General features: G+C 50.2%; 7 protein-coding genes across 7 annotated transcripts; 4 read left to right on the forward strand and 3 right to left on the reverse strand.

The window, feature by feature from the left end:
• Window positions 1-408: 408 nt before the first annotated feature.
• Window positions 409-2667, forward strand: N7520_004655 (rRNA (cytosine-C5-)-methyltransferase NOP2; the record flags this gene model as incomplete). The annotated part of the gene is made up of 1 exon (XM_057138589.1): window positions 409-2667. The coding sequence occupies one exon, from the start codon at window positions 409-411 to the stop codon at window positions 2665-2667; it is 2259 nt and encodes a 752-aa protein (XP_056996796.1).
• A 464-nt stretch (window positions 2668-3131) lies between these two features.
• N7520_004656 (putative MATH and UCH domain protein) lies at window positions 3132-6897 on the reverse strand (the record flags this gene model as incomplete). The annotated part of the gene is made up of 3 exons (XM_057138590.1): window positions 3132-4342; window positions 4406-6502; window positions 6573-6897. The coding sequence occupies 3 exons, from the start codon at window positions 6895-6897 to the stop codon at window positions 3132-3134; spliced, it is 3633 nt and encodes a 1210-aa protein (XP_056996797.1).
• A 1031-nt stretch (window positions 6898-7928) lies between these two features.
• N7520_004657 (deoxyhypusine synthase) lies at window positions 7929-9077 on the reverse strand (the record flags this gene model as incomplete). Its single annotated transcript, XM_057138591.1, has 2 exons — window positions 7929-8804; window positions 8862-9077. 2 exons carry the CDS (start codon window positions 9075-9077, stop codon window positions 7929-7931), a joined length of 1092 nt encoding a protein of 363 aa, XP_056996798.1.
• Window positions 9078-10702: 1625 nt separating this feature from the next.
• On the forward strand, window positions 10703-17356 carry N7520_004658 (MYB DNA-binding domain protein; the record flags this gene model as incomplete). Its single annotated transcript, XM_057138592.1, has 2 exons — window positions 10703-15301; window positions 15359-17356. 2 exons carry the CDS (start codon window positions 10703-10705, stop codon window positions 17354-17356), a joined length of 6597 nt encoding a protein of 2198 aa, XP_056996799.1.
• A 303-nt stretch (window positions 17357-17659) lies between these two features.
• N7520_004659 (cation diffusion facilitator family transporter) lies at window positions 17660-19325 on the reverse strand (the record flags this gene model as incomplete). The annotated part of the gene is made up of 4 exons (XM_057138593.1): window positions 17660-18060; window positions 18112-18920; window positions 18981-19031; window positions 19078-19325. The coding sequence occupies 4 exons, from the start codon at window positions 19323-19325 to the stop codon at window positions 17660-17662; spliced, it is 1509 nt and encodes a 502-aa protein (XP_056996800.1).
• Window positions 19326-19651: 326 nt separating this feature from the next.
• On the forward strand, window positions 19652-20215 carry N7520_004660 (uncharacterized protein; the record flags this gene model as incomplete). The annotated part of the gene is made up of 1 exon (XM_057138594.1): window positions 19652-20215. The coding sequence occupies one exon, from the start codon at window positions 19652-19654 to the stop codon at window positions 20213-20215; it is 564 nt and encodes a 187-aa protein (XP_056996801.1).
• A 2488-nt stretch (window positions 20216-22703) lies between these two features.
• Window positions 22704-24432, forward strand: N7520_004661 (cytochrome P450; the record flags this gene model as incomplete). Its single annotated transcript, XM_057138595.1, has 4 exons — window positions 22704-22922; window positions 22979-23612; window positions 23671-23993; window positions 24058-24432. 4 exons carry the CDS (start codon window positions 22704-22706, stop codon window positions 24430-24432), a joined length of 1551 nt encoding a protein of 516 aa, XP_056996802.1.
• Window positions 24433-24870: the final 438 nt, after the last annotated feature.

Here is a 24870-nt window from a genome sequence, read left to right on the forward strand (position 1 = left end):
CTAGGTCTTCCTTTGATGAGTTGTCTTGATTGGACAGCTCCTTGTGTGTATAACATTGAAATCCATATCCATAGCTCTTTAAAGACTCTGGGGTGAAATATTGCATATTGGAAAACACGTAACTTTAGTTCTTGAAATTTTTAAAAAATTAGACCCCATAGATATGTAAGAGTGTCAATCATGAACAAGTTCTATTTTCTAGGTGAGAAAAGCCCGGAAGTAAGCTCGCCTGATAAGAAAGTCAGCGGACATATTGCCTTCCCACACCGCTATCTTAGATAGGACCGCAACTCCGCCTTCCGATTTTCATTTACTGCCACGGTTGACCGCTGCCAAGGAAAAAAGCCCGAAAAAAAAAGTTTCGGACGCAACAATCCACCACTCAATCAAACATTCACATCACTCATCATGGGTGTCGGACGTCGTATGAAGAAGCAGGGCCCCCCGCCCCCGCTCGATGAATCAAAGATCACCATGCTGAAGAAGCGCAAGGCCGCTGAAGCAGAATCGACAGCTAAGACCGCTGATCCCAAGAAGCGCCGGAGAGAAGCCGTCGAAGAAGAGGTCGTGGCAAAGAAAGCCGCCCCTAAGAAGGCCAAGGTCAATGGTGCTGCTGCTAAGAGTGCTGCGAAAGTTGTGCCGAAGAAGGAGACTTCTAACAAGAAGAAGCCCGTTCCTATGACGGACTCGGAGGACGAAGATATGGACGACGAATTCGACGATCTCGATGGAGTCAGCGAAGGTTCATTGGATAGCCAGGATGACGTTGTGGGACTTTCAGACCTAGAGGACGACAACGACGACTCCGTTATGGATTCTGACGAAGAGAATTACACCCGTACAGCCATGTTTTCCGACGACGAGGACTTGTCCGATGCCGAGGAGAGGTTGACCGCAGCGAACATCGAGGGTCTTTCTCAGAAACTCGATGCCGAGAAACAGTTGGAGGATGAAGAGGCCGAGCAGGAATTGCAGGATGCTATGCAGACCAACATCGCTGGCGATCGCCCCGATGTGTTCAACGATGCAGCCCAGGCTGGACTTGCGCCGGATCTGCAGCTCCTCCGCCAGCGCATTACCGACACCATCCGCATTCTGGGTGACCTCAAGAATCTTGGCCAGGCTGATAGATCTCGCACTGAATACGTTGACCTTGTGCTCACCGACATCTGCACCTACTACGGATACACCCGCTATCTGGCTGAGAAGCTGTGGAACCTGTTCACTCCTATGGAGGCATTCGCTTTCTTTGAGGCTAACGAAACCCCTCGCCCTGTCGTCATTCGTACCAACACTCTTCGGACAAACCGTCGTTCTCTCGCCCAGGCTCTGATCAACCGGGGTGTTGTTCTTGAGCCCGTTGGCAAGTGGTCCAAGGTTGGCCTTCAGGTCTTCGAATCTCCTGTTCCCCTTGGTGCCACCCCTGAGTACCTTGCCGGTCACTACATTCTTCAGGCCGCATCTTCCTTCCTCCCCGTCATGGCGCTCGCACCCCAGCCTAACGAGCGTGTTCTCGATATGGCCGCCGCTCCCGGTGGTAAGACTACCTACATCTCTGCGTTGATGCGCAATACTGGTTGCGTCATTGCCAACGATGCCAGCAAGCCCCGTGCTAAGGGTTTGATTGGTAACATCCACCGTCTTGGCTGCAAGAACACCATTGTCACCAACCTGGACGCTCGTACCGGCTTCCCCAAGGCCATGGGTGGCTTTGACCGTGTCTTACTGGATGCCCCTTGCACCGGTACCGGTGTTATCTCCAAGGATGCTGGTGTTAAGACTTCCAAGAACGAACGTGATTTCTTGGCCATTCCTCACATGCAACGACAGCTGCTCCTCGCCGCCATCGAGTCTGTCGACCACGCGTCCAAGACTGGTGGTTACATTGTTTACTCTACTTGCAGTGTCACTGTGGAAGAAAACGAGGCTGTCGTTCAGTACGTCCTGCGAAAGTGCCCCAATGTTAAGATCGTCGATACCGGTCTGGGTGGATTTGGTAGCCCCGGTTTCACAAGCTACATGGGCAAGAAATTTGATGCCAAGATGGCCCTGACCCGCCGTTACTTCCCCCACCGCGAGAACGTCGATGGTTTCTACGTGTGTAAGCTGAAGAAGACTGGTCCCACTCCCGTTGCTAAGGCGGACGGCACCACTTCTAAGGACCGCCACCAGAAGAAGCGTACTAGCTCCCTGGGTGCTTCCACTGATGATGATGAGGAGATCGACAGAACACCCATTCGCGATGAGGAGGGTGGTGCCTTTGCTGATCTTAACGGTGGTGCTTTCGGTCCCTTCGAGGCAGATGATGATTCGGAGCGCATTGCTCGGGCCGAACGCAACCGTATTCGTCGCAAGGGTCTTAACCCCAAGGGTGTTCTGAACAAGCCTAAGAAGGCCAAGGGAGAGCCCAAGGCTGCCACTGAGTCCACCGAGGAAACCAAGGAGGAGCAGAAGCCTGAAGCCAAGAAGGCCGAGTCCCCCAAGACTGAGACTAAGAAGGCTGAGTCTAAGAAGACTGAGTCCACCAAGAAGCCCGAGGCTGCTAAGAAGACCCAGTCCAAGAAGACCGAGTCTGCCAAGAAATCTTCTAACCAGGACAAGGGTGAGAAGAAGTCGGTGGTGCAGGGAAAGCTGAAAGAAAAGAAGCCTAAGAAGGCTTTTAAATGATCTGTTTGACACCCGAGCATCTATTGTGTATCTATAGCTCTGGCATTGCCAAGTTTGAAAAGCATCTTCATTTGTGGGTGGACGGCGCACTGGACATATACCTTGTTTTTTAATGTTTCAAATCTCAATCCCAATGTCAAAAAATGATTCAGCGTGAAGTGCAATCCAAAATCTAATTTATATATAGTCTTGATCTATATGTAATCACCAAGAGCGCATGAGATGCAAAATTCGAAAAATGTCCTGGAAAGAGAGCAAGAATGTAAATCGCAAACAATCGCCGTATGTAACCGTCCAACCCCCAATCCCCAACCGTCTGTTCGCTAGAAACAAAAAAGAACAATGACAATCCCATAAAAGGGCCAAAACATTGTATGTGACATGCATATAAGTAAATCATCAAATGAGCACAAATCTCAAATGCTGTAAATGTATAAAACTCCACCGTGCTTCAGACAAGTCGTCTATGTCCTGTAAATCTTAATGACACTCTTGATACTTTTCCGGCATATCGGGCAAAGATCAACCTGCTTAGCACAAGTCACACACGAGCAGACATGGCCACAGTCAATGAACACAGCATCCTGTTCTTCGGAGTAACAGATCTGACACAGATCCGCTTCTTCGTCGGCAACTTCCCAGTAGCTGATGCCCTTGCCGTACTTTTTACCGTCTTTGTACCCGCCAACGTACGAGTTGCCAGTCGTCTTCTCAACGTAGGTTCCTTGTCCATGACGGACATCTTCAACCCAGTCGCCATCATAAGTATCGCCGGTCGGGTACTCCATCTTGCCTTTGCCGTGGCGTCGACCGAAAATGAAGTCACCTTCGTAGACTGTCCCGGTGCCAGAAAGGTGCTTTCCGCGTCCATGGTAGTAGCCCTTCAGGAACTCGCCGCTGTAGAAATCACTTGTGAAAGTAGCTTCGACGGTCTTGGTGCCAGTAAAGCCTTGGACAGGGTGGTTTCGAGACTTGGCCCAGAGGTACTGTACTAGGCGGTCGGGGCTGGAGAACAGGCCGGAAAGCCCAAGTTGAGATCGTTTTTCCTTGGTCAACTTGTCCCCGACAATGATACAGGATCCGTGGGGCACCACGACATCCATGAAGTTCTCGGCTGGCGACACTGTGGTGACGGTGGTTCCGTCTACTCGCTTCCACATGAGGAAGTCTTGTCGGATGGTCCGCTTAAGGTGCTTCCGGATGGATGCCTTGACGTTCGCCTCAAGTTTGGAGAAGAACGAGCCCACTGTGCGAAGGACCTGCTTGTCCTCATCAAAGACCTGAATGAAGTAGTACGCGTGACCGACGGGAAGGGTAACTTGAGGCTCAGTCGGTACTGGCCCAGAGGACTCCACAGGAGTAGTAGCAGGAGCAGCGGGTTCAGCGACAGATGAGTTGGTGTCGTGGGCTGCTGCAACAGCCAGAACGGCAGCATGCTCGGCTCGCTCGTCAGCCAGCAAGTCGGCTTCTAGAGATGAGGTAGCCAGAGCTGGTAGGGAGCTCTCTGTAGGGCTTATATCACCTCTGGATGAGCTGGCAACCGCGTCTCCATTATTGACCAATGAAACTGAACTACTGCTTGCAGAACTCAGCTGTTCAACAATAGACTCCTCGAGCTTATCCTCAGTCGTAGTAGCGGAGGGAGGGTCCGGGATGGCAAATAATTTCGCGTCATCTAAAAGGATTCGATGGTCAGTAAGAGCTTATTTGCAATAATTCGCGACTTGTTGGAACTCACCCTCTGAGATTGCTTCCATCCAGAATCGCATAGTGCCCGCAGAAGCATCCAATGGAGTGTTCAAATCGGTGATGTGCTCAAATGCTAAAGTAGGCCCGCACTGAGCCCGAGTATGGCCAATGTGCCACAGACGAACCCTTTCGGCTCCAATAACCTCTCCACCAGCCGATTTCCACAAAGCAATCTTTTTGCGCAGCTCAGCCAAGCGGGATGAACGAGGCAGAGTCATATACATGACACTATTGTTCGACTTCGCATTGGACATGAGGTCATATGTGTCGAAGAGGCAATCCAGTTGATCATACTCAGGCAGAGAGTACACCTCAACCTGAACATCCTCGATTAATGACTTCTCATTGGAACTGGGAATTGGGCTGTAGACCCCCGTCTCGTAGTATTCCTTCAAAGACTTGGGCACCTCCCAAGGTCCTTGCGGTCCAGGAAGGAGCTCTGAAACCATGTCACTGCGGACATACATTGCAACAACCGGGATATCATGACCCTTCTTGTGATCGACAGTCTGGGACGCATCAAGACCAAGATGAGCGCCCATTGCGGTCTTCTGGGTCAAGCACTCCACACGGTTATCACTGCCATCATCGAAAGCCAGCCACTTGGTCCCTGGACCAGCAGGGCGAAGGATACTGAAGAACTTGCTAGATGTGCGACGACCGCGGTGAACCACGTAGCCATAGAGAACATACTTGCTACCTTCGCCATCAACAACCCATGGTGTGAGATCCAGCTCATCGTCCAGATCTACCTTGTTGAAGTTTAGTTGCCAGCGCATGGTCTTGTCGAGGGATTGACGGCCAAGTTCCACATGAAGAACTGGAGGGAGGGACCAGCGGCCAGGCTTGGCACCAAAGTAGTTCTTCATAGCATCACCGGTGGATTTGAACTGGTCGGATTGAACAAATATGCGAGAGTTGAAATCAGTCGGCAAAGTGTGGATAGTATCTGCATCACCTGCTTGCACAGATTTGGGAGGTGGGCTATCGAATAGCTTGGCAAATTGTTTGCCAGCATCAGTGCCCGCGAGTTCCAGCTCCAAGGTGCGACGAAGCCGCTCCCAGAACTCCGAAACATCACCCGAGAACTCACGGAGGTTGCGCAATGTGGAGGTGATACTGTCGGTGTCAACATATTGAAGCGACTGTGTGCGACTTCGCAGCTGCCAGAGCAACTTCTGCATGGCATCACACAGCGGCTTTGGCTTTACGTCACAGTTTGTTAAATGTTCCAGGACATCAACGCTCTGAATGATCTTGCAGAAAGGGGCGATGTGCAGCCAGGATGCGAGTCCGGCAACCTCGGCGCTGTGGTTGACGACCGAGTCTCCAAGGGGCCGATAGCCAGTCAATGCCAGGCTGTCCCATGTTGGCTCGGAATCACTGGGGTGCCACCACAAGGACTTAGTTGGGTCATCAATGACCCGAATATAAGCATCAAAAGCCAGCGTATCGTTGTTGAGTAGCGCACGATGCTGGCCACGTCGTCGGTTATGAATCTGATCCCATGGACCATGGAAGTATGTCCATCCCCAGTCCAGATTGTGTGGGTTGAATTGATGGCATGACGACTGCATCCATCCAGTGCGTGGTTCGTCCGGGTTGTAGGCGATGACACCAATCTGAGCGGATACCCGCCATGGATTGGACGACGTACCGGTGTGTGCTTGGGAAGCAGATGCAGCGAAAGGATAATGTGATTTGTAGTTGTCTAGCCATGCCGCAGAGTCGGTTGTGGCGGGTGTTTGCACATGTGTATCGGGTGGAATATCGTTGAGGACGGTACCAGGCTCCCCGCGCCTAACAGTAAATTCGGTTTCTGGGATATGTTCATCCAGGGCGGGCATCGTAGGCGAGCACTCGAGGTAGATACTTAGCGAACCCACATTGTTACCGCGAGGGTAGAACTTGATTCGCCACCAATATCCACCAATGAAGGCTGGCGGAGAGCGCAGAACCTTTGCGCGGTTGGGGGCCTCGGGGGTGCCTCGAACGCCTTTGAACTTCCATGTCAGACGAGCTTTCTCCACAGGTTTGTATTCAGGATCATCCAAGTCCCGAAAGAAATTGCTTTCCCAGTATGTGTCTAGGACCCGGTGTTAGTAAGCGTGAACCTTTCCTCAAGGTTGGCTCCCTAGGGTTCGGAATTGACATACGGTCACAAGCGCTATAGTCAGCTTCAGCAGCATTGATTTCCTTTAATTCCTCCTCATCTGGGGTGGATGTGTCCTCGTGAAGGTCGGCCCAATAGGCATGTTCGGTCTCCTCGGGGTCTCTAGGCGGTGGCGTCGGAGCCCGGGGGTTCGGAAGGACGGGTTGTGGTTGTTCCTGGGTGGCCACCCGTGGTGTCACAGAGGGTTCGGATATAGAACTCGGAACGATATTGGGTTCGGAGACATTTGACGGGGAGAGAGACCCGACATCGCTGCCGGTTCCTGACCCATTGGGCGGCAAATTGGCCGAGTTCCGAGAGGAATCCATTCTGCAAGGATTTTTTCAATAAACCAAGACGAGGGAATGGGACCGATCAAAGTGACCAATTCATGCAAATTCCGAAGTTGAGAAGAATATAGCGGTGTTTGATCGATAGTTTCTCTCTGGCGTTTAACGAATGGAGAGAGATAAGGATTATCAGATAGGGGACAATGGCAATTGAAAAGAGAAAAAAAGGACAGTATATATACGAGCAGTGAGTGTGAGATGAAAGGAAGAATCAAGGGAATAGAAGGGAAAGAAAAGAAAAGAAAAGAAGAAAGTCCGAAGACTTAAAAGCGATAAGGAAGTCCGGGGGATTCGCGGGATTCGCTCCAAAAGACCAAAGTGGGGAAATTCCAAACTTCGGGTGGATAAGCCACGCGGTAGATTTTCTATCTTTTCGGTAAAAAAATCTATTAAATACTAAATTCAACTAGTCTATGATTTTATGGTCACTTGCACCTATATTGAGTTTCGAGATCATGTCATCATTGAGACAAAATTTCCATGTTTTAATAGATTTCTTTTAGTAAGTGAGTAACTGACAGTCGGTGAAGCCCATGATCGGCTGTGGATCCGGCCCAATGGCTCCACTTCAGGGCAGCCAACGGATCCCAACCTTAAATAGTATGTGCGGGTATTCCTTCTGGAGCGAATTTTCCATTCTTTGCCACTTCAGATCGCTTATCTGCATGTTGCCACTGGGACCGCTTTTACAACATGTTTCCCCGACCCTTGCAGTGGAACTGGTGGGACTGGGTACAGCAGACGCGGAGAAGGCGCTGAAAGACATGCTGACAGGCGGCCGGTTTGGTCGTCAGACTTGGTCAGAAACAACTCAGGGTTTGACCTTGTCGGGTGCACTTGAAATCCCTCAAATTATGAAGGGAAAAGGGTTCGAACCATGGAAATTGATCAGCAGATTTTCCCTGTTGGGAGGCGAGGGGGACAAAGTTGACTCTGATTGGTTACCCTCATCCGAGGGTCACGGGACCCTACATTGTGTGAGGCAAAGTATCGGCACGCAACAGACGCCTTCAGTTTTGTGGTGTTGCGCGTGCAAATGAGGCCGCAACGATAAGAGGAAATGCTACTGTGGCCTCAGCGTAGACCTTGACGGCACTGGCGTCGCTTTTGATCTTCCCCCAGCTCACGGCCTCGTCAGGCCGGGCACCTGCATCACTACCGTCGAATTCCTGCGCGGTATTGACATACACGGCGTGTTCGGCACCATTGCGCATCAGACATGCGTTCGCAATGTGATGCTTAACCACACCACCACCCAGGATGATCATACCCGCCCGGGCAGCCTTCACTGCCATGGTGTTGATCCGGCGCACATCCTCCACGATATCCACTCGGAGTCGCTGCGGCGATGACTTGTACGTGTGGAAGTAAAGCATATCTCCGAGCGACCCATCAGTCAGGGCAGGGCAGAAGATGGGGATCTTGTTCTTGGCGGCCCAGTACAGCACCGAGTCTTCATTATTGATCTCATGACCCAATCGCTCAGTAATGAGACTCGGGGTCCAGTGGAGCTCGTCTTCTTCATCTCCAGTCTCCTGGGCCTTCCGCTTGGCTGCCTCCTGCTCCTCTAGCATACGATCGAGGATGGGGACCAACCAATCCTCAAAGGCACAGTAGTTGTTGTTCGGTACCAGCAGATTGCCAATACGATTGAGGCCCTTGGCACGTAGTCCAGCACCTGGAGTGGAGAAAGAGCCCATATAAGTGGGAGCCAGACATTTAATCAGGTCTTCCTCCACACCACCAGCGGTAGTGACAATGGCCGATACATGGTTATGCTTCACAAGGTAACGAAGAGTGTCACGCAGACCGGAGGAAATCAAATTTGAGGTATATCCGAGGAAAATGGTGGTCTTTCTGCCGGTTTCAGGTTCACGGAAGGCACGCTATGAAGAAAGACACGTCAGGGAAACCCTCGAAAGTGAGTGAAGTTCATCACCTACCATATCGTTGATGATGCGGGCAGCCTCCGCAACCGCACTGGCCTGAAAACCGGTGTTGGTCATACTATCCACCAGTTCGGCCACAGTGATATCTCGACCCTGAAACTTATCAAAGTCAATTCCGCTGACTGTGTTTGTTCCTTCGGGAATCGGTTGAGACTCCACCAGGACGGCATTGCTTGCGGAGGTCGGGGGTGCGGCGGTTGGCTGGCTCATGATGGCTGAAGATCGTCAGAAATACCCGTTGTTGGGTGTAAAAGAATGTGTTGTGTAAATTGGAGCCAATAAATATGATATCAAGGCAGTTTCAAGAGGGAGAAATATGTTTAATTGCGTAGTGGGGGTGATATGTTTCTTGCGGGACAAATATATTTTTTTTTGGCGGGGAACGATTATCCTCCGAAGTCGACACCTGAGGCGCTTTTGTAGCCTCACATATCAGGCTACAGTGAATGATAGGGCGCATGTGGCCAATGCAAATTAGTACCTGCTTTTTTGCAGAAAATCAAAAAAAACCAAGATTTTGTGATAACAGTCACTATCAAATTAATGATAAACACCCACATGTCCAATGTAATGAGTTACTAGACGTTTTCTCAGTACCCATCCGACAAATGCTAAAGTTTACATAGTTATGCATACTGTTTGGCCAATCCATATCAAAGAATCAACGCTACATATGTAGAGAGAGGAATTTTAAGAAGAAAGGAAAGAGAAGGATGTAGTAGAGAAAGCGCGCTAACCCTCTATTTACTAATCATGATCATATTATCAATAGATAAAAGTCACAAACCAAATGAGACTTGCTTCTCTAACTTTGATGTACTACCTACCTAGATAGTAGGTGTTCCCTTTCTAACTAATGAGTAAGGCTCTCGGCTAGTTCCAAAGTTTACTACTAATATGTATAGGTTGACTTCAATGTTTGTAGATATTCCAGTACAACACAATGCAGAAGTAGCAAGCGCGGTGACCATAAACTATAAATATGTGATTCTACCCGCATTGGCCACATGCGCCCTATCGTCCACCGTAATCAGGAACCAAATTACAGAAAGGGCCACCGAAGACTCTCAATTCACACTTGACTAAAATCTGGTACAAGCCATATTTATTTGAAAAGACCCTAAAATATCCGAAGACTTGAATTATGGTGGTCAAGCTACAAATTTAATCATCAAAGTGACTGCTTTATTCATGATAAACCCCTCAACTGTCATTTCATGTCGATCTGGGGTGTTTCGGCACTAGCTATACCTGGCTCATTCCAGCAGAATATGTAGATGGCTATCTATGTTTCGGTAGTAGATTTACAGGTCCATGTATTATATTATATCTAAGTAATAGCACTATTAGTGTGTTCAGCTGTTGGATCATAAGATCACACTTAGATACCATCGGTTCCTTAGTTCCATAAATTATAGTGCAATCCCTAATCGAAATTGAGTTCTCTGGCTGTCTTGAACTAGTTCATTAATGGCGGGTCCACATAATGTGCACGGGCACTCTTGAATCTACCTTCAATTTTAGAATCATATATCGTTGTGTTGAATTGATCCTATATTCCATATTATGTAGCATCTCAATTTGATGGCTCCAGTATTACAACAACCTACGAATAGAATGCCCATATAATCCTGTATGATCAGTGTCCAGAGATCTTAAATCTCCAACAGATCGACGGTTCTCCGTGATGGTCCGTGCGCACATCACGTGCATCAAGCCCCCCAAAGTCGGGTCCAGTGCGGGTTCTGGATTCTGCATTCCCGGACCCTGTTTCGCCTTCATACAACCCTTTGTAGACTGCTTTCCAGGTCATCTCGTGGTAGCATGACCTGGTAATGTCGTCTCGATTCCCTCCATCGTCCGGGTTTAATTCCCGCGACCGCTCCCCTCATCGATTCGGGGATCGTCGCCAACCTATTGGTCCCCGTGGCTCTGACGACGGCAGCGCTCCATTCGGCAGGCCACCTCCGACCGCCCCGCGCGCCCTGCGCGGCGTCGTTGATTCTAGAGGTGGCCATTTTGGTGGACGAGGTCGTGGATATGGCCGAGGCGAATTCCGAGATCGAGACCGAGACCTACGAGACCGTGACCGCGATCGCGAATTTCGTGACAACCGCGATGGGCCGCCATTCCGCCGTGACATAGACCGCGACTGGGGTCGTCGTGATCGCGAATTTGATCCTCGCGACACCCGCATCGGCTTCGGACGTGGCCGCTCAAGATCCCCAGCACGCGACTTCCGTGACACCAGAGACCCCCCGGGCCGTGAATTTGATCTCGTTCGAATGCGCCGAAATTCTAGAGACAGCATCCTATCCGCCTCCTCAGGTGGTCCTGATGGTCCACCATCAAATGTGAGTCACCCTCGAGGTGGCTCTATGCGTGGTCGAGGAAGAGGAGACTGGGAAGGTGGTCGCGGCCGAGGTCGTCCATCCTTCTTCGACGACCGTGAGCAGTTCCGCCGACGAAGCCGATCTCGTGATACATGGCGAGACCGCGGACGAGACCGTATGGTTGATCGGGACCGCGATCGCGATAGAGACATGGACAGAGATCGCCCTCTTTTGGATCGCTCGCAGGACCGTCCATTAGATCGAGCTCATATGGAACGGGCTCCTCTTGATCGACCTCATGATCGCCCTCCTATTGATCGCCCTGCTATGGACCGACCTCATGAACGACCTCCTCTTGATCGACCTCCGCTTGATCGACCTCCTATGGACCGGCCTCCTATGGACCGGCCTCCTCTGGACCGGCCTCCTCTGGACCGACCTCCTATGGACCGGCCTCCTATGGACCGGCCTCCTATGGACCGACCTCCTATGGACCGACTTCCTATGGACCGACCTCCTATGGAACGACCTCTTGATCGACCTCCTATGGACCGACCTCCTATGGAACGACCTCTTGATCGACCTCCTATGGACCGACCTCCTATGGAACGACCTCTTGATCGACCTCCTATGGACCGACCTTCTCTTGATCGACCTCCTCTCGATCGACCTCCTCTTGATCGTCCTGCTATGGACCGACCCCATGATCGACCTCCTCTTGATCGACCTCCTATGGACCGACCTCCTATGGACCGGCCTCCTCTGGACCGGCCTCCTCTGGACCGACCTCCTATGGACCGGCCTCCTATGGACCGGCCTCCTATGGATCGACCTATTGATCGACCCCCTCTTGATCGTCCATCTCTTGATCGCCCTCTCTCAGACCGCCCCATCTTGGAGCGCGATCGTGGGCTTGATAGAGAGCGTGACCGTGATATTATGCGAGACCGAGACCGTGATCGCGATGTAGACCGACGCGATCGTTTTGATCGACGTGAAGAATGGGAGATCCGTCGACCCGACCGAGAGGATCGCGACCGTCCTGTCGAGCCATGGAAAAGAGAACACCCTCCAAACCGAACAGACAGTCGTGCAGGTTCGATTGCTTATGCAGGGCCTTCAAACGTGGGCCCGTCTGTTGCGGAGCGTATGCCTGATCCAGCTCCTCTAGAACAGACTCGCAAAGCATCCATCATCTCTAGTGGTGGTGGACATGAGGTTCGACGCGACGTTGACCGATCCGAACTCCCTTCTCTCCGCCCTGAACCCTCCAAGGATTTAGGGCCTATCAATCAGCACTCGCCTCCCCCACCAGCACCACAGGTTCCCGCTTTTGGCTCTGTGGCTGCTCCAACTCCATCGGCACCATCGTCGAAAGGACCTCCCGATGGACGTACTCAAAGTGACACATCCCTCCGAGCAGAGAAGCCCCAAGATGGAAAGCCGTCTAAATCGTTACAAAACGCCCCAACAGGGCCAAAAGCGGAACGCGCTGATTCGACAGGACAAACATTAGATATCTCTAGCCACCCCTCCGAGAACCTTCTACGACAAGAGCATGCGACTACGAAATCATTTGCACATTTTCCAGACCGATCTCCACCAACTGCCCCAGCTGCAATGGCAAAGCGGGATTCCATTAATGGCACAACGGAACCACATGCTCCAAAACCAAGCCCTGTGACCACATCTCCAACCATCTCTCGTCTACCCCCACCAGCGCGTTCCCTTTCACGCGAGCCGTCAATCTCCCCTCGAATGCAGCAATCCAATATCCCGACAGGTCCACGAGCACATCAATCGCGACCAGGCTCATCACCAAGGGGAGGAGGCAAAGGGAACAAACAATGGAGTCGCCCTGGGTACAATCGTGTACCATCTGCGAGTGCCGCTCAATCAAAGAAAGAAATCGACGAGCAGGAGTCCATGCTCACGCCCAGCGAAAAAGCTCCCGAGGGGAGTCGACATGCACTGTCACGCCCGTTGGATCATCCTCAGAAAAAAGAGGATCTTACTGCTGAAGCCACCATTCTACCCTCCCCAAGCTCCCCATCTATGAAAATTGCCATTCGTAGCAGTCCACCGCCGGCTCTAAAGGACAAGGCAGCACCCCAGGGCGATGAGAAGGCGCGGAAGCAAGATAATGGACCAGAGCAGGAGTCAGAGCAAAAGTCACCAATCCTGGAAGAGGAACCCACGCAACAGTCCCAGCTAGAGCAAGATCCGCGGCTGGTCCAAGAACAGGAGCCCGAGCCGGAACTGACACAAAAACAGCAGCCACTGCCAGAAGTTCAAGGTAAGGACGAGCATTCCATTAGCCCTGGCTTTGGACAGTCAAGTGATGAAGATGATGAGGAAAACGTGCTCTTCAGCCATGAATATTTGGAAGAGCGGAAACGGACCTTTGAAAGGGACATGGAGCTTCTTCGAGCAGAGATACCTCCGTCGCCTTTGGAAGATCCCCATATCGTCTCCCTCCTTCTGAAAATCCAGCTACTGGGTACAATTGCCCAAGAAGAAGCAGTGGACCACGCCCCGGTAGAACCTCTTTCCTCTGCCGAGAATCATGCGGGGCCTCCAGTGTCCAGTGACGAGCGAGTTGTGACCTTTGCTCCAATGACGGCTGAAGACCTAGTTGAACCGGCACCTGAGGCTGTGACCGCACCAGCTGTGGCGCATCCGGAAATTACGATTGATGGCTTACCTTTTTTGAACACTGGCCCTCCAACTCCACTCTCTGACATGGAAGCAGGGCAGGATGGCGAATCCACCAAAATTCGTCTTGAAGCTTTTCGCAATGAGATTTCCAAGCGACAAAAGGAGATTGCGAAGAAGAACGCCGCACTTCGAGAAGAGTACATGGCCCATTATAAGCCTTGGCGACTTTCTATCTGGCAGCTAGATCGTTCTAAGTCCAAAAAGCCTATGACTCCTGGTCCTGCTTCTCCACCTCCTACCACGATTCCTGTTACTCCAACTGTGATGCCAGAGGGACGCGAAGGTCGACGAATCAAGGGTAACAGCGAGCTGGATTTCTTAAATGCTTTGAAGGCATCAGAAATCTCTGCGCAAGAGGACGCCGAGCGCCGGAAAACAGAAATGGTCACCGCTCGCCCTGACTTGAGCCGTGAAGCTGTCATTCCAGACATGCTAGAGCCACGAGAGGCGAAGGCCCGCATTTACAAGGATGTTAATAATGCTGTTGAAGCTGAAGATGCACTGGAGTTATTTGGCTTCCTCCCACCCCCCAACGATTTTACCAAGGAAGAGCATGCGATATTCACGGATGCTTTCATGGCCGATCCTAAGAAATGGGGCAAAATCGCCGAGTCTTTGCCTGGTCGAGATTTTCAACAGTGCATTGTCCACTACTACCTCACAAAGGAGGAAATCAAATACAAAGCCAAACTTAACAAGCGGTGGAGCAAGCGAGGCAAGGGCAAGACCAGGTCCAGTCGTCCTAAATCCAATGCGCTTATTGCCGACTTGGGTGTGGTCAAGCCGGATTTTGACGGGGGGGAAGAGGACGTTCCAGCGGTCACTGATACCGGACGTCCTCGGCGTGCTGCTGCTCCAACCTTCGGTGATTCAAATGATGGTCAAACTGCGAAGGAGACCGAGCCAATTGAAAAGCCTGCATCTCGACGTGGTGGTCGGGTTGGTACCGCTCGTGCCCCCAAGCGCAACCGGACAACTGAAAAAGAGCAGCGGACTCAAGGACCACCACTACCGCCACCTCAACCTCCACAACCGCAAAGCAATCCTCTCCCCGCTGCCATTCCCAAGATAGAGATGGGAGTGGGCTTTGATGTGGCGATGGACATGTCCACGGATCGAGAAATGAGTGAGAGAGAGGGCCAGATGCCGGCTTCCAGACCTAGAGCTGGACGTGGAAAGGCAAAGGAAGGTGTCTATGTTTTTGAATCTACCGAAGCTGATCCAGTTATGACACCTAAATCACTGGAGACCGGGTATGGTTCCTTGCAACCAACAAGTTATTGGTCTGTTCCAGAGCAACGCGACTTCCCTCGACTGCTTGCACACTTCGGTCGTGATTTCGAGGGCATTTCTAATTTCATGAAGACGAAGACCACGGTGATGGTAAGGCTTGGTTTCTAATTTCCCAAAACTGGCCACCTGCTAATGCGATATTAATAGGTAAAAAACTACTACCAGCGTCGACTTGACTCAGGGCAGAAAGACTTTGAGGAGCTTTTGTTGGTTGCAGAGGAGAAGAAAACTCGGGGCGAGCCAACTGGGCCTCTTCCCGTGCCTAGTGTTGCTCCTAAGCGACGTTATGAGGCGACCCCTTCCACCATTACTCCTCGTCCTCTTGCCCCCCTTGGCGACATGATGGCAGAAGCAGACGAGTTGCGGTTTTCCGCGAAGGGCAGACCCCTTGCCGTGTCACCCCAGCCAATGTCACTCCATGGTCGACCTTTATCAGAGAACGAGCGAGTGCCAAGTCGTTACCCGACCTTGGCACAGGCATCTTCCGCAGCTTCAGGGCCTCCAGTTGTCAATGGTCTTGGTGACGAGAGCCGTGCCATGCGTGGACATCCAAATCGGATGTCGGGCCCACGATTAGGATATTTCACCGAGGATCGTCGGGAATCTTCGATGCTGCCGCATTCGACTCCACGTGGCCAAGATATGCAGATACCGTCACGGCATACCTCTGCAACGTCAATTCCCCCTGAAATGGCTCGGATGGATCCTTTGTCCGGCCAGACTTACATGACTAACCAGGCCCCACCATCCTTGCTTCCTCCTACCCATTCACGTCATCCCAGTCTGACCCAAGCTCCTGGTTCGCCAACGCAAATGTCTCGACCGGAGCTTGACATTTCTTCCGTTCATCGTGATCCCTTCGTCCAACGGCAGTACTACTCGCTTTCGGGCCAGCCCGTGGGACTGCAGTCGCCGCGATCTGGCCTGTCTCCAATTAAAGACGCCCCACGGCCAAGCGGTACCCCAGCCCCTGATTCCAAGGTGCCCGCTAAACGCTCCAACATCATGAGTATTCTCAATGACGAGCCGGAGGAGCCTCAGCCTCGGAAGCGCTTTGCGAGTGAAGCTCCCTCCGCCCCGGTTCCTGGAGCAGTGTCAGGACAGCGTTCTGTTTACCAAAGCATCGGCGGGTCTCGCGCCGATGAGGTTGCCATGCCTGGCGCTTCAGCGGCGAAGTCTGGTTATGGCCAACCGAGCCAGTATCAAACCTCATCGCGTGGCTACCAGGAATACAGTAGCTACGGACCTCCTCCTGGTAGCGCAGGAACATCAACGACTAGCGACTGGATGGCGCGTTTCGATCCTCGGGCTCAACAAGGAGGCTCACAATCACAGCCGCCCCCCCCGTCGCAACAGAGCGGTCGCCCAACGGCATCGCTGGCCTCCCAGAATTCATACTCGCACTATGGCTCTGCTTCGTCTCAGCCCACAAGTCAATTAAACAATATTTCGGTTCCGTCCCCCGCACCGACGCCGCCACCGGGTTCTCAGCGACCTGCCTACTCAAGTGTGTTTTCCCAACCATCCGCTGGTCAGACACATGCCTCCGCCAATTCTCGTGATATCCCTTCTCAATCGCAAGCCTACCGACCCGTATCTCCATCATCACGGGCAAGCAGTGTCTTTGGTTCTCGACAGGATCCTCCTACCCCGGCTCAACCATCGGCAAACCTGTATGGCATGCAGCCGCGTCAGTCTGGCGGACAATCCTCATATTCTCCTGCCACCCCATCCACACCAGCATCTGCGCAACAACTTGGTCAAAGCTACCAGCAACATGTCCAGGGGTTTGTTGGCGGATCACACCGGTCGACCCCCGCCAGCTTGAATGGTCCTCCTCAGGCGTATGGGCATAGCACTCCGCCCCCGCAGGGTCAAAATGGCCGATCGATGCCATCACTTTCAGGTCTTGCTAGATCGTACACTCCACCATCAGGAATACATCCTTCGATGAGCGGCAGTGGTATGGGCTATGCCCCACCCCCTCAATCCGTAGCCGGAACGATGCCTACTCTTCACCAGCGGCCCCCGGGACAAGGCTCGATGGGCGAGCCTTCGTCTACACCAAACCATCACCGTGGCTACAGCCAAGGGTCGATGCAGGGTGGGATGCCACCATTGCACCCATCATCACAGCCTCGCTAAATTTTCTTGTCCGCTCGAGCCTTCCACCCTGTCCTGCCTCGCTTGGATTTCAAGTCGATACGAGGAGGCTCTTGTCTTGTATCTGAACACGTGTGGAACGCATGGGAAAACGGTTGTACATTAGGGGCGTATTTTCTCTTCATGGTTCGTCAATGACCACGGTCATGTCGGCAGTTAATTCTCATTTGTTTCATTTACATGTACAGTTAACTGAATGACCTAATGTATGATGTTTCAAACTATTTGTTATAATGCCCTACGGTACTAGTCATACAGTGGCAGTTGCAGTAATTATTTCCGGCGTTAACGATCCAGCTGGTTCATGTGGCTTGGAAGGTTCCACTCGTCATAGTCCAGGTGCACAAAAGCGCGATCCACGGTCGGCACACTCTCCAGGATGTATTGCAGAGACTCTCCCACATCGTGACTATCCCGAAGGCTAGTCTGCTCGTCGACAACCAAATCTACCTCGACATTCAGCTTGTCACCCGCATAGTAAGCCTTGAGGTCCTGGACCTTCTGAATAACCCGCGAGAAACGCATCGTCATGTACAGCAGGATACTGTGGTCGGTGGCGGAGGCGGCCGCGCCGGTCAATCGTCGAATATACTCGCCCGCCGTCTCACCCCAGTTCCACATGATGTAAACGGAGAGGAAAACACCACCTAGAGAATCGAGATACCAAAGGTGCGCAAATGTCCCGACTGTTGCATGCATTAGTAAAACTTCAAGACAGAAGCACAAAGAGTACTCACCCAGAGGAAAGATAATACTGAACGTATTGAAGATGACATCAGTCATCGCATCTTGCGCAAGTACTTGAACACTGGGGCTAGGAATCAACCGACACCATATCCAACAGAGCAGCTTGACAATGACCGTCCCAGCCATGAGCGCAATGGACGGCATGGAGAGCTCAACAAGAGCATGATCTTCCCCCATCAGCCTATTGATAGAAGAGAGAGCTACCTGGAAGAAAGACGTGACCATAATTACCGAAAACACCAATACACTCAGCGGCTCCAGTCGCCGACGACTGATCGGGTACCGATTGCGATCTTGTCGCTGAATCAAAGTCATGGTAATCCAGATAATGACCGTGCTGAGGAAATCCAGAACGCCATCCACAAGACCTGCTAGAACGGACATGGAGCTGGTCAAGGCCATGATGGCAATTTTGGAACCGAGGAGGATGACGTTCGCGACAAAATTGATGCGAATCGCTAGGTTGATGACTTTCTCTTCTTTTTCTGGTGACATCCCTCCATGCGATTCTATATCTGGTATGGAATGGTGGGTGCATGTTTCTTCATCGGATGGGGGTGAAAGTAATGGTGCGGTCTCATCGGGGATGCGGTATAGATTGTGAGGGGTGCGCTTGATCCTGGAATCTTTAGGATTAGGTCGTTGCTCTGTGGAATCGGCCTCTGGTAGCTCTGTGGTCGCATGGTGGTGACATCCATTGTAGTCTTCGATCAAGTTGTGGGGGAGAGAAGAATCCAGTAGACGGTCGATGTACAGGTATTGGGAGATTAAGGTGTTATTGTTTTCGTAGTACTGTCGCCTATATCGTAAATGAGTATGACAGTTACAGGAATGCATCAAGGAATGGATTTTAACTTACACTGACTTGCGCAGACCCTTCAATGAATCGGGCGACCGATAGTAGCGCTGCCTATTAAGGTTAGGTAAGGATGCAAGGCTGGGAGCTGCATGCGCACCATTCATAACGAGCATTTTTGTGCCCAATGAGTAAGGGGCCTCGTCGGAGAGAATCAAGTGGTGAGGATTCTTCACTGAGATCTTGTAGAGCTGGGCTGGACCCGCGACTGGGCAAGAACGTGCGGATACGCTGACCGCGGGTTGTAAGGATATCGCGGTCAGGTTCCAAGCTAGGACGCCGAGGCAAGAGATGGCTGGGTGAATCAGGCGACGAGGATAATGGAAGGAAGGATGGATGTGAGCTCATTTCGAAGTATGGACATCTGTCGCTGTCGTGTCTTTCTTTGAAGCTTGGAATTACGGTGGATGACGCTTGTTCGGCCCCTTAATGCCTAATAGATCAGGCACTGATGTCATACTTTCTGCCCTGAATTGTCATGACAATTTCCAAGGTTGTGTAAAGTCCATACGGCAGACCTGTCAACCTTGGACCGTGTATAGATTTAATCAACCAGACTATAAAATATAAAAAAAGCACGACATAAGCGCAAGGCTTAACACCCAAAGAGGCATAGCGCCGAGAGACTCGACAACGTAGTGAGATGTGGCATCGCATCCTCTCCACGCCACACCATGCACAATCCAGAAATCGCATTCATCTCCGGCCCCATTGATACGGGGCCACAGGAGGAGTACTTCAATCACTATATTCCACTCATTAACCAGGCAATCGAGCGCGGCGACACCTTCGTCATTGGTCCCATTCCAAGCGGAGTCGACGCAGATGCCCTGTCCTACCTCCTCGCATACCCTGTACCGCCCACTCAAATCACAATATGTGTGACCCCTGCGGAAGAAGGAATGTGGGGTAGTCGGTTTCGCGCATCCGGAGTCAATTTACGGGTTGTGGATGGTCATATGAGTCGCGAGCGAGACGCGACAATGACCAATATCAGTACATATGATATTCTACGCGTGCGCACAAAGACAGAGGCACGAGAATTCTATGGACGTCTCTGGCGGGATGGATATGTGACCAATACGGAGCGAAATTGGAAGCGTCGGCGAGGGATTGCTGAGGAATTGATTGTAGATGCGGAGGAGATCAATCAATCCGTGGGGATGCCATCAGTGAATGAAAAGATAGTTCCCCGCTCGGGATATCTTAAGGCATTCTGTAGCTGTTGGAGTAGGTAGGTAGAGTTTTGGAATCACATATGCACATATACCTATATTCAGGGATGTTATCCTCTACAGTTTGGAAGAAAGTTGGAAAGGGTGATATGATTAAGAGGCTGGGTCTGGCAAATGATCAGGTATACACTGGAGTTGATACGCACTTAGAGGACGCCCGAGTTAAGTGGAACAATCTCATCAATGGTTAGATAGTTTAATAATGTAACTGAAATTGCCAAATTGACTTGAGGTTGATTTACAAAGTTGGGAAGGGAGGAAGGAAGGAAGTTGAAAATCTCGTCACCATCTTGATCTTATCACAAAACAAGAGAACAATGAGGTCTCATCATACTCTGTCACAACAAAGAAAAAGCCACAAAAGGCAAAGGAGCCACAAGGATCAAAGCCAAAACCCACTTGGAGAAAAGGAAAGATATAGTTGAAAAGGAGGAAACGCTCACATATTCATAGTCCAAGCGATGGAGGTGAATTACGGTTGAGATAAGCGAGACAAACGCATTGTGATCCTGAGGCAAAACATGGAATATGGCCCTGGGGACGTGATTTGACCTGATTTGGGGTGCTGCGGCAAATTCATCTTGCTTCTCATCTCCGAGCTCCCATCACCTCCCTCTGCCAGTGCTTGGTTTAAACTATAATGGATTTGGCCCAGGCTTTCTGATCGGCTTTGTCGCTTCTTCATTCTGTACATGAAAAACAGAAAGTCAACTAATAAAGATCGGTTCGATTGCTAATATAGCTGGAGGTAAATATAGCTGGCGGTACAGTAATTCGGTAACCTCGGCATGGTACATAACTGATATTTGTTACTCCGTACTCGTCCGCGCATTCATAACCCTTTTGATTATTAAATGCTTACGATTCGAACACTAACCACCATTGAACACCAGAAATATCACCTATCTTAGCGTCAAATTACCCACCCTCACCACATATATTGATATAAATAAACCTTTTCGCGCGAATCGCTAGAAGACTCTGAAGAAAGCGAGATTTGGAAATTTCGTCCTCCTATCTAAGTATCTCTATTATTCTAGCCTTATTAACCAGGATAAAGCAATTTCCTTATTAAAACAACCTGACTTAGAGATATTAATTTGATACTGAGGGTCAATATCTTAGTACCAATCTTTAAGTTGGTAATTTTTAGTAAAGACAATGAAAGGAGGTATAACGTGGCTATCTACACAATGAAATACTTACAATAATTGTAGTATTTTTACATCGTGGCGCTTAAGTTCAGTCCTATTTAGTCTTATTTTTATTCGTCGAATTGTTATGTTTAGGCTTAATTCAACCAATTTGGGACTTGTTTTCGTCTATATTCTAAATGTCATATATTTAAAAATATTTGGTGACTTTAGGGTTGTAAATAGTTCAAGAACATTAAACCACAGCGACAAATTACTGATATTAGCCTTTAATACTAATTAATCTCTATGAATAGGCTTTCGGAATAAAATATTCAGTTCAAGCGTCTTTCTAAGACGTTTTTAGAATCTACAAACCTAGTTTACGCTAGTTTTAAGGGGTATTTCGCTAGTAGGTTTTAACCGCGCTGATAGCTGATTTACTATTCTAACAACTATATATACTATCGGTGGGAAACTAACTTGATTTAGGAGCTTTATCTATTCGATGAGAGTATACTCCTAGGCTTTATTTAATAGCCTTTTATGGATTTGGGGCTGATTTCGAGACTTTCGACCTCGGATTCGATGGGGAAATCGGTCGCAAAGGATTCGGTATTCATGCGCGATTGTCGCGAAATTAGGCTTCCAATGTAGGCTTTTGACTATATCGAAAGCTTCGATAACACGCTGCTCAATTTGTTTTTAAATCAGTCGACATGGTGGTGGTGGGTAATTTGATGTTGAAATGTGTGTAATCTTTGGTGTTGGAGGAGGGTTGGTATGCGATTCGTGAGCACCCCTTACCCGAAAGCGGTCAGGGGCGCGTGCACGAGTACCTGATCAATAGCTTTGACGTGTCTCCACCGCGGGATTAGCGGAATGACTTAGCGCAACCAGTCAAGTGGAGAATCTTTTGGGACCGAGGGAATCCATCGGAAAGCGCATCACCTTTTAACCTTGATCTTTACAGTGTGAGTTGTACATTGGTAATGAAAGTGTAATGAAAATTCGAGAAAAAACCGTATTTCCTAATGTAATGGTTATCAGTTCTCCAAATGTTTCTTAAAAGTAAAATCTAGGTACTTTGCGGGGAACTGATATCTACCGCGGAATGAAATTCCCCAATCCTGAGTCGGTTTCAATCCCGAAAGTGGGTACTAAATTGTGAATTCCAATCACACTGACTGGCTCTGTTACACAGTACAACTGGATGTCAGTCTTCACCGATGGTAGCCATTGTTGCGTCAGGGGTCGGAAAATTGCCGCGCCCCCAAAGGCACAGGGTATTATAAGAGATGGATCGCCCGTTCAACTATCGCTCAAATCAACTTCAGTTTTGAGAAACGCAAGTCATCATGGCACTCCAAACTGTCGCTATTGCCGTTGTAACGGCTGTATACCTTCTCATTCGCTATTTGAACCGCACCGATACTCCCAAGATCAAAGGTCTTCCTGAAATTCCGGGTGTGCCCCTCTTTGGAAACCTACTGCAGCTGGGCGACCAGCACGCAACAGTAGCGGCCAAATGGGCGAAGAAATTCGGCCCTGTTTTCCAAGTGCGCATGGGAAACAAGGTAAGATTTCAGTCCCTGTCTATACCATAAAATGCCTCTGCTAATTTATGTTAAAGCGCATTGTTTTCGCGAATAGCTTTGATTCCGTGCGCAAGCTATGGATTAAGGACCAGTCCGCTCTCATCTCCCGACCAACCTTCCATACTTTCCACAGCGTCGTCTCGAGCTCTCAGGGATTTACAATCGGTACATCGCCCTGGGATGAGTCTTGCAAGCGCCGTCGCAAGGCAGCTGCCACTGCCCTCAACCGACCGGCAGTCCAATCTTACATGCCTATCATTGATCTCGAGGCCAACTCTAGCATCAAGGAGCTTTACCGGGATAGTAAGAATGGCACCTGCGATATCAACCCAACTGCATACTTCCAGCGATTCGCGCTTAACACCAGTTTGACACTAAACTACGGAATTCGGATCGAGGGTAATGTGGATGATGAACTACTTCACGAGATTGTGGATGTTGAGCGTGGAGTCTCCAACTTCCGCAGTACGTCAAACAACTGGCAGGATTACATTCCACTGCTGCGTATCTTCCCCAAGATGAACCACGAGGCTGAGGAGTTCCGTGTTCGCCGCGACAAGTATTTGACATATCTTCTGGATGTACTGAAGGACCGCATTGCCAAGGGCACCGATAAGCCTTGCATTACTGGTAACATCATCAAGGATCCCGAGGCAAAGTTAAACGATGGTGAGTCTCCCCTATAACATCAGGTTGAATCTGAACTGAACGTTGACATTGATTCCAGCTGAGGTGAAATCGATCTGTCTGACTATGGTGTCGGCGGGCCTTGACACCGTTCCTGGCAATCTGATCATGGGAATTGCATACTTGGCATCAGAAGATGGACAGCGAATCCAAAAGAAGGCATATGAAGAAATCATGAGTGTGTATCCTGATGGTGACGCCTGGGAGAAATGCCTAGTCGAGGAGAAAGTTCCTTACGTCACGGCCTTGGTAAAGGAGATTCTGCGATTCTGGACAGTCATCCCTATTTGTCTTCCCCGCGAGTCCACCAAGGATATTGAATGGAACGGCGCAACGATTCCTGCCGGCACAACCTTTTTCATGGTGAGTGATTCCCCGTGCACATCCAGATCATTTCATTTGACAACATTTACTCATTCAAACCCAGAACGCCTATGCTGCCGATTACGATGAAGACCACTTCAAGGAGGCGGACAAATTCATTCCTGAGCGCTATCTTGAGATTGGCGAAGGATCTGGTACCCCTCATTATGGCTACGGGGCTGGATCCCGGATGTGTGCTGGCTCACACTTGGCGAACCGAGAGCTTTTCACGGCTTTCATCCGTCTGATCACTGCTTTTGAAATGAAGCCGTCTAAGTTGGCTAGTGACCGACCCATTCTGAATTGTATTGATTGCAATTCTATTCCCACTGCCTTGACTACAGAGCCCAAGCCGTTCAAGGTTGGATTTGTTGCTCGTAACCCCGAGCTATTGGAGAAGTGGATGGCTGAGAGTGATGAACGGACCAAGGATCTTTGAATTTATCCTAGTCCTTCTCTTACTTTTATTGTTATGTAAGCATTACGATTTGCATAGTCCTTTTGATGTCCGGTTGGACATGGTTCTCCGTATATATTTCTGCACAGAAGGTCACTTTGTACTTGGCTTTTACTATTTTCTTTGGGCACTAGAAGGTCTCAAAAATGGAATCAAATTGGTCGAAAATCAAACTGAACATCAAATTGACGTAGATTATGTATGAACAATTGATCACGGAACCTCACGAGTCACTGGTGTAGTACAGACAAGTAGATACTCCAGGGCTATGACGAGAGTCGTGGCGTTCAGTCGGTAAAGTGGATCTTCCCCACCAATCCGGGGCCGCTTTATCTCACCGCGGAACCAACCCCCGCACTTTCTCTTTCTCTTCACACCCCCAAAAACCCAGTTTCTATGAGGGGCATCAATCAATCGAAA

This window comes from Penicillium odoratum, assembly GCF_028828045.1.
Source record: "Penicillium odoratum strain IBT 22623 chromosome Unknown utg000004l_segment0_segment0, whole genome shotgun sequence".
In the NCBI taxonomy this organism is placed as follows: Eukaryota; Fungi; Ascomycota; class Eurotiomycetes; order Eurotiales; family Aspergillaceae; genus Penicillium; species Penicillium odoratum.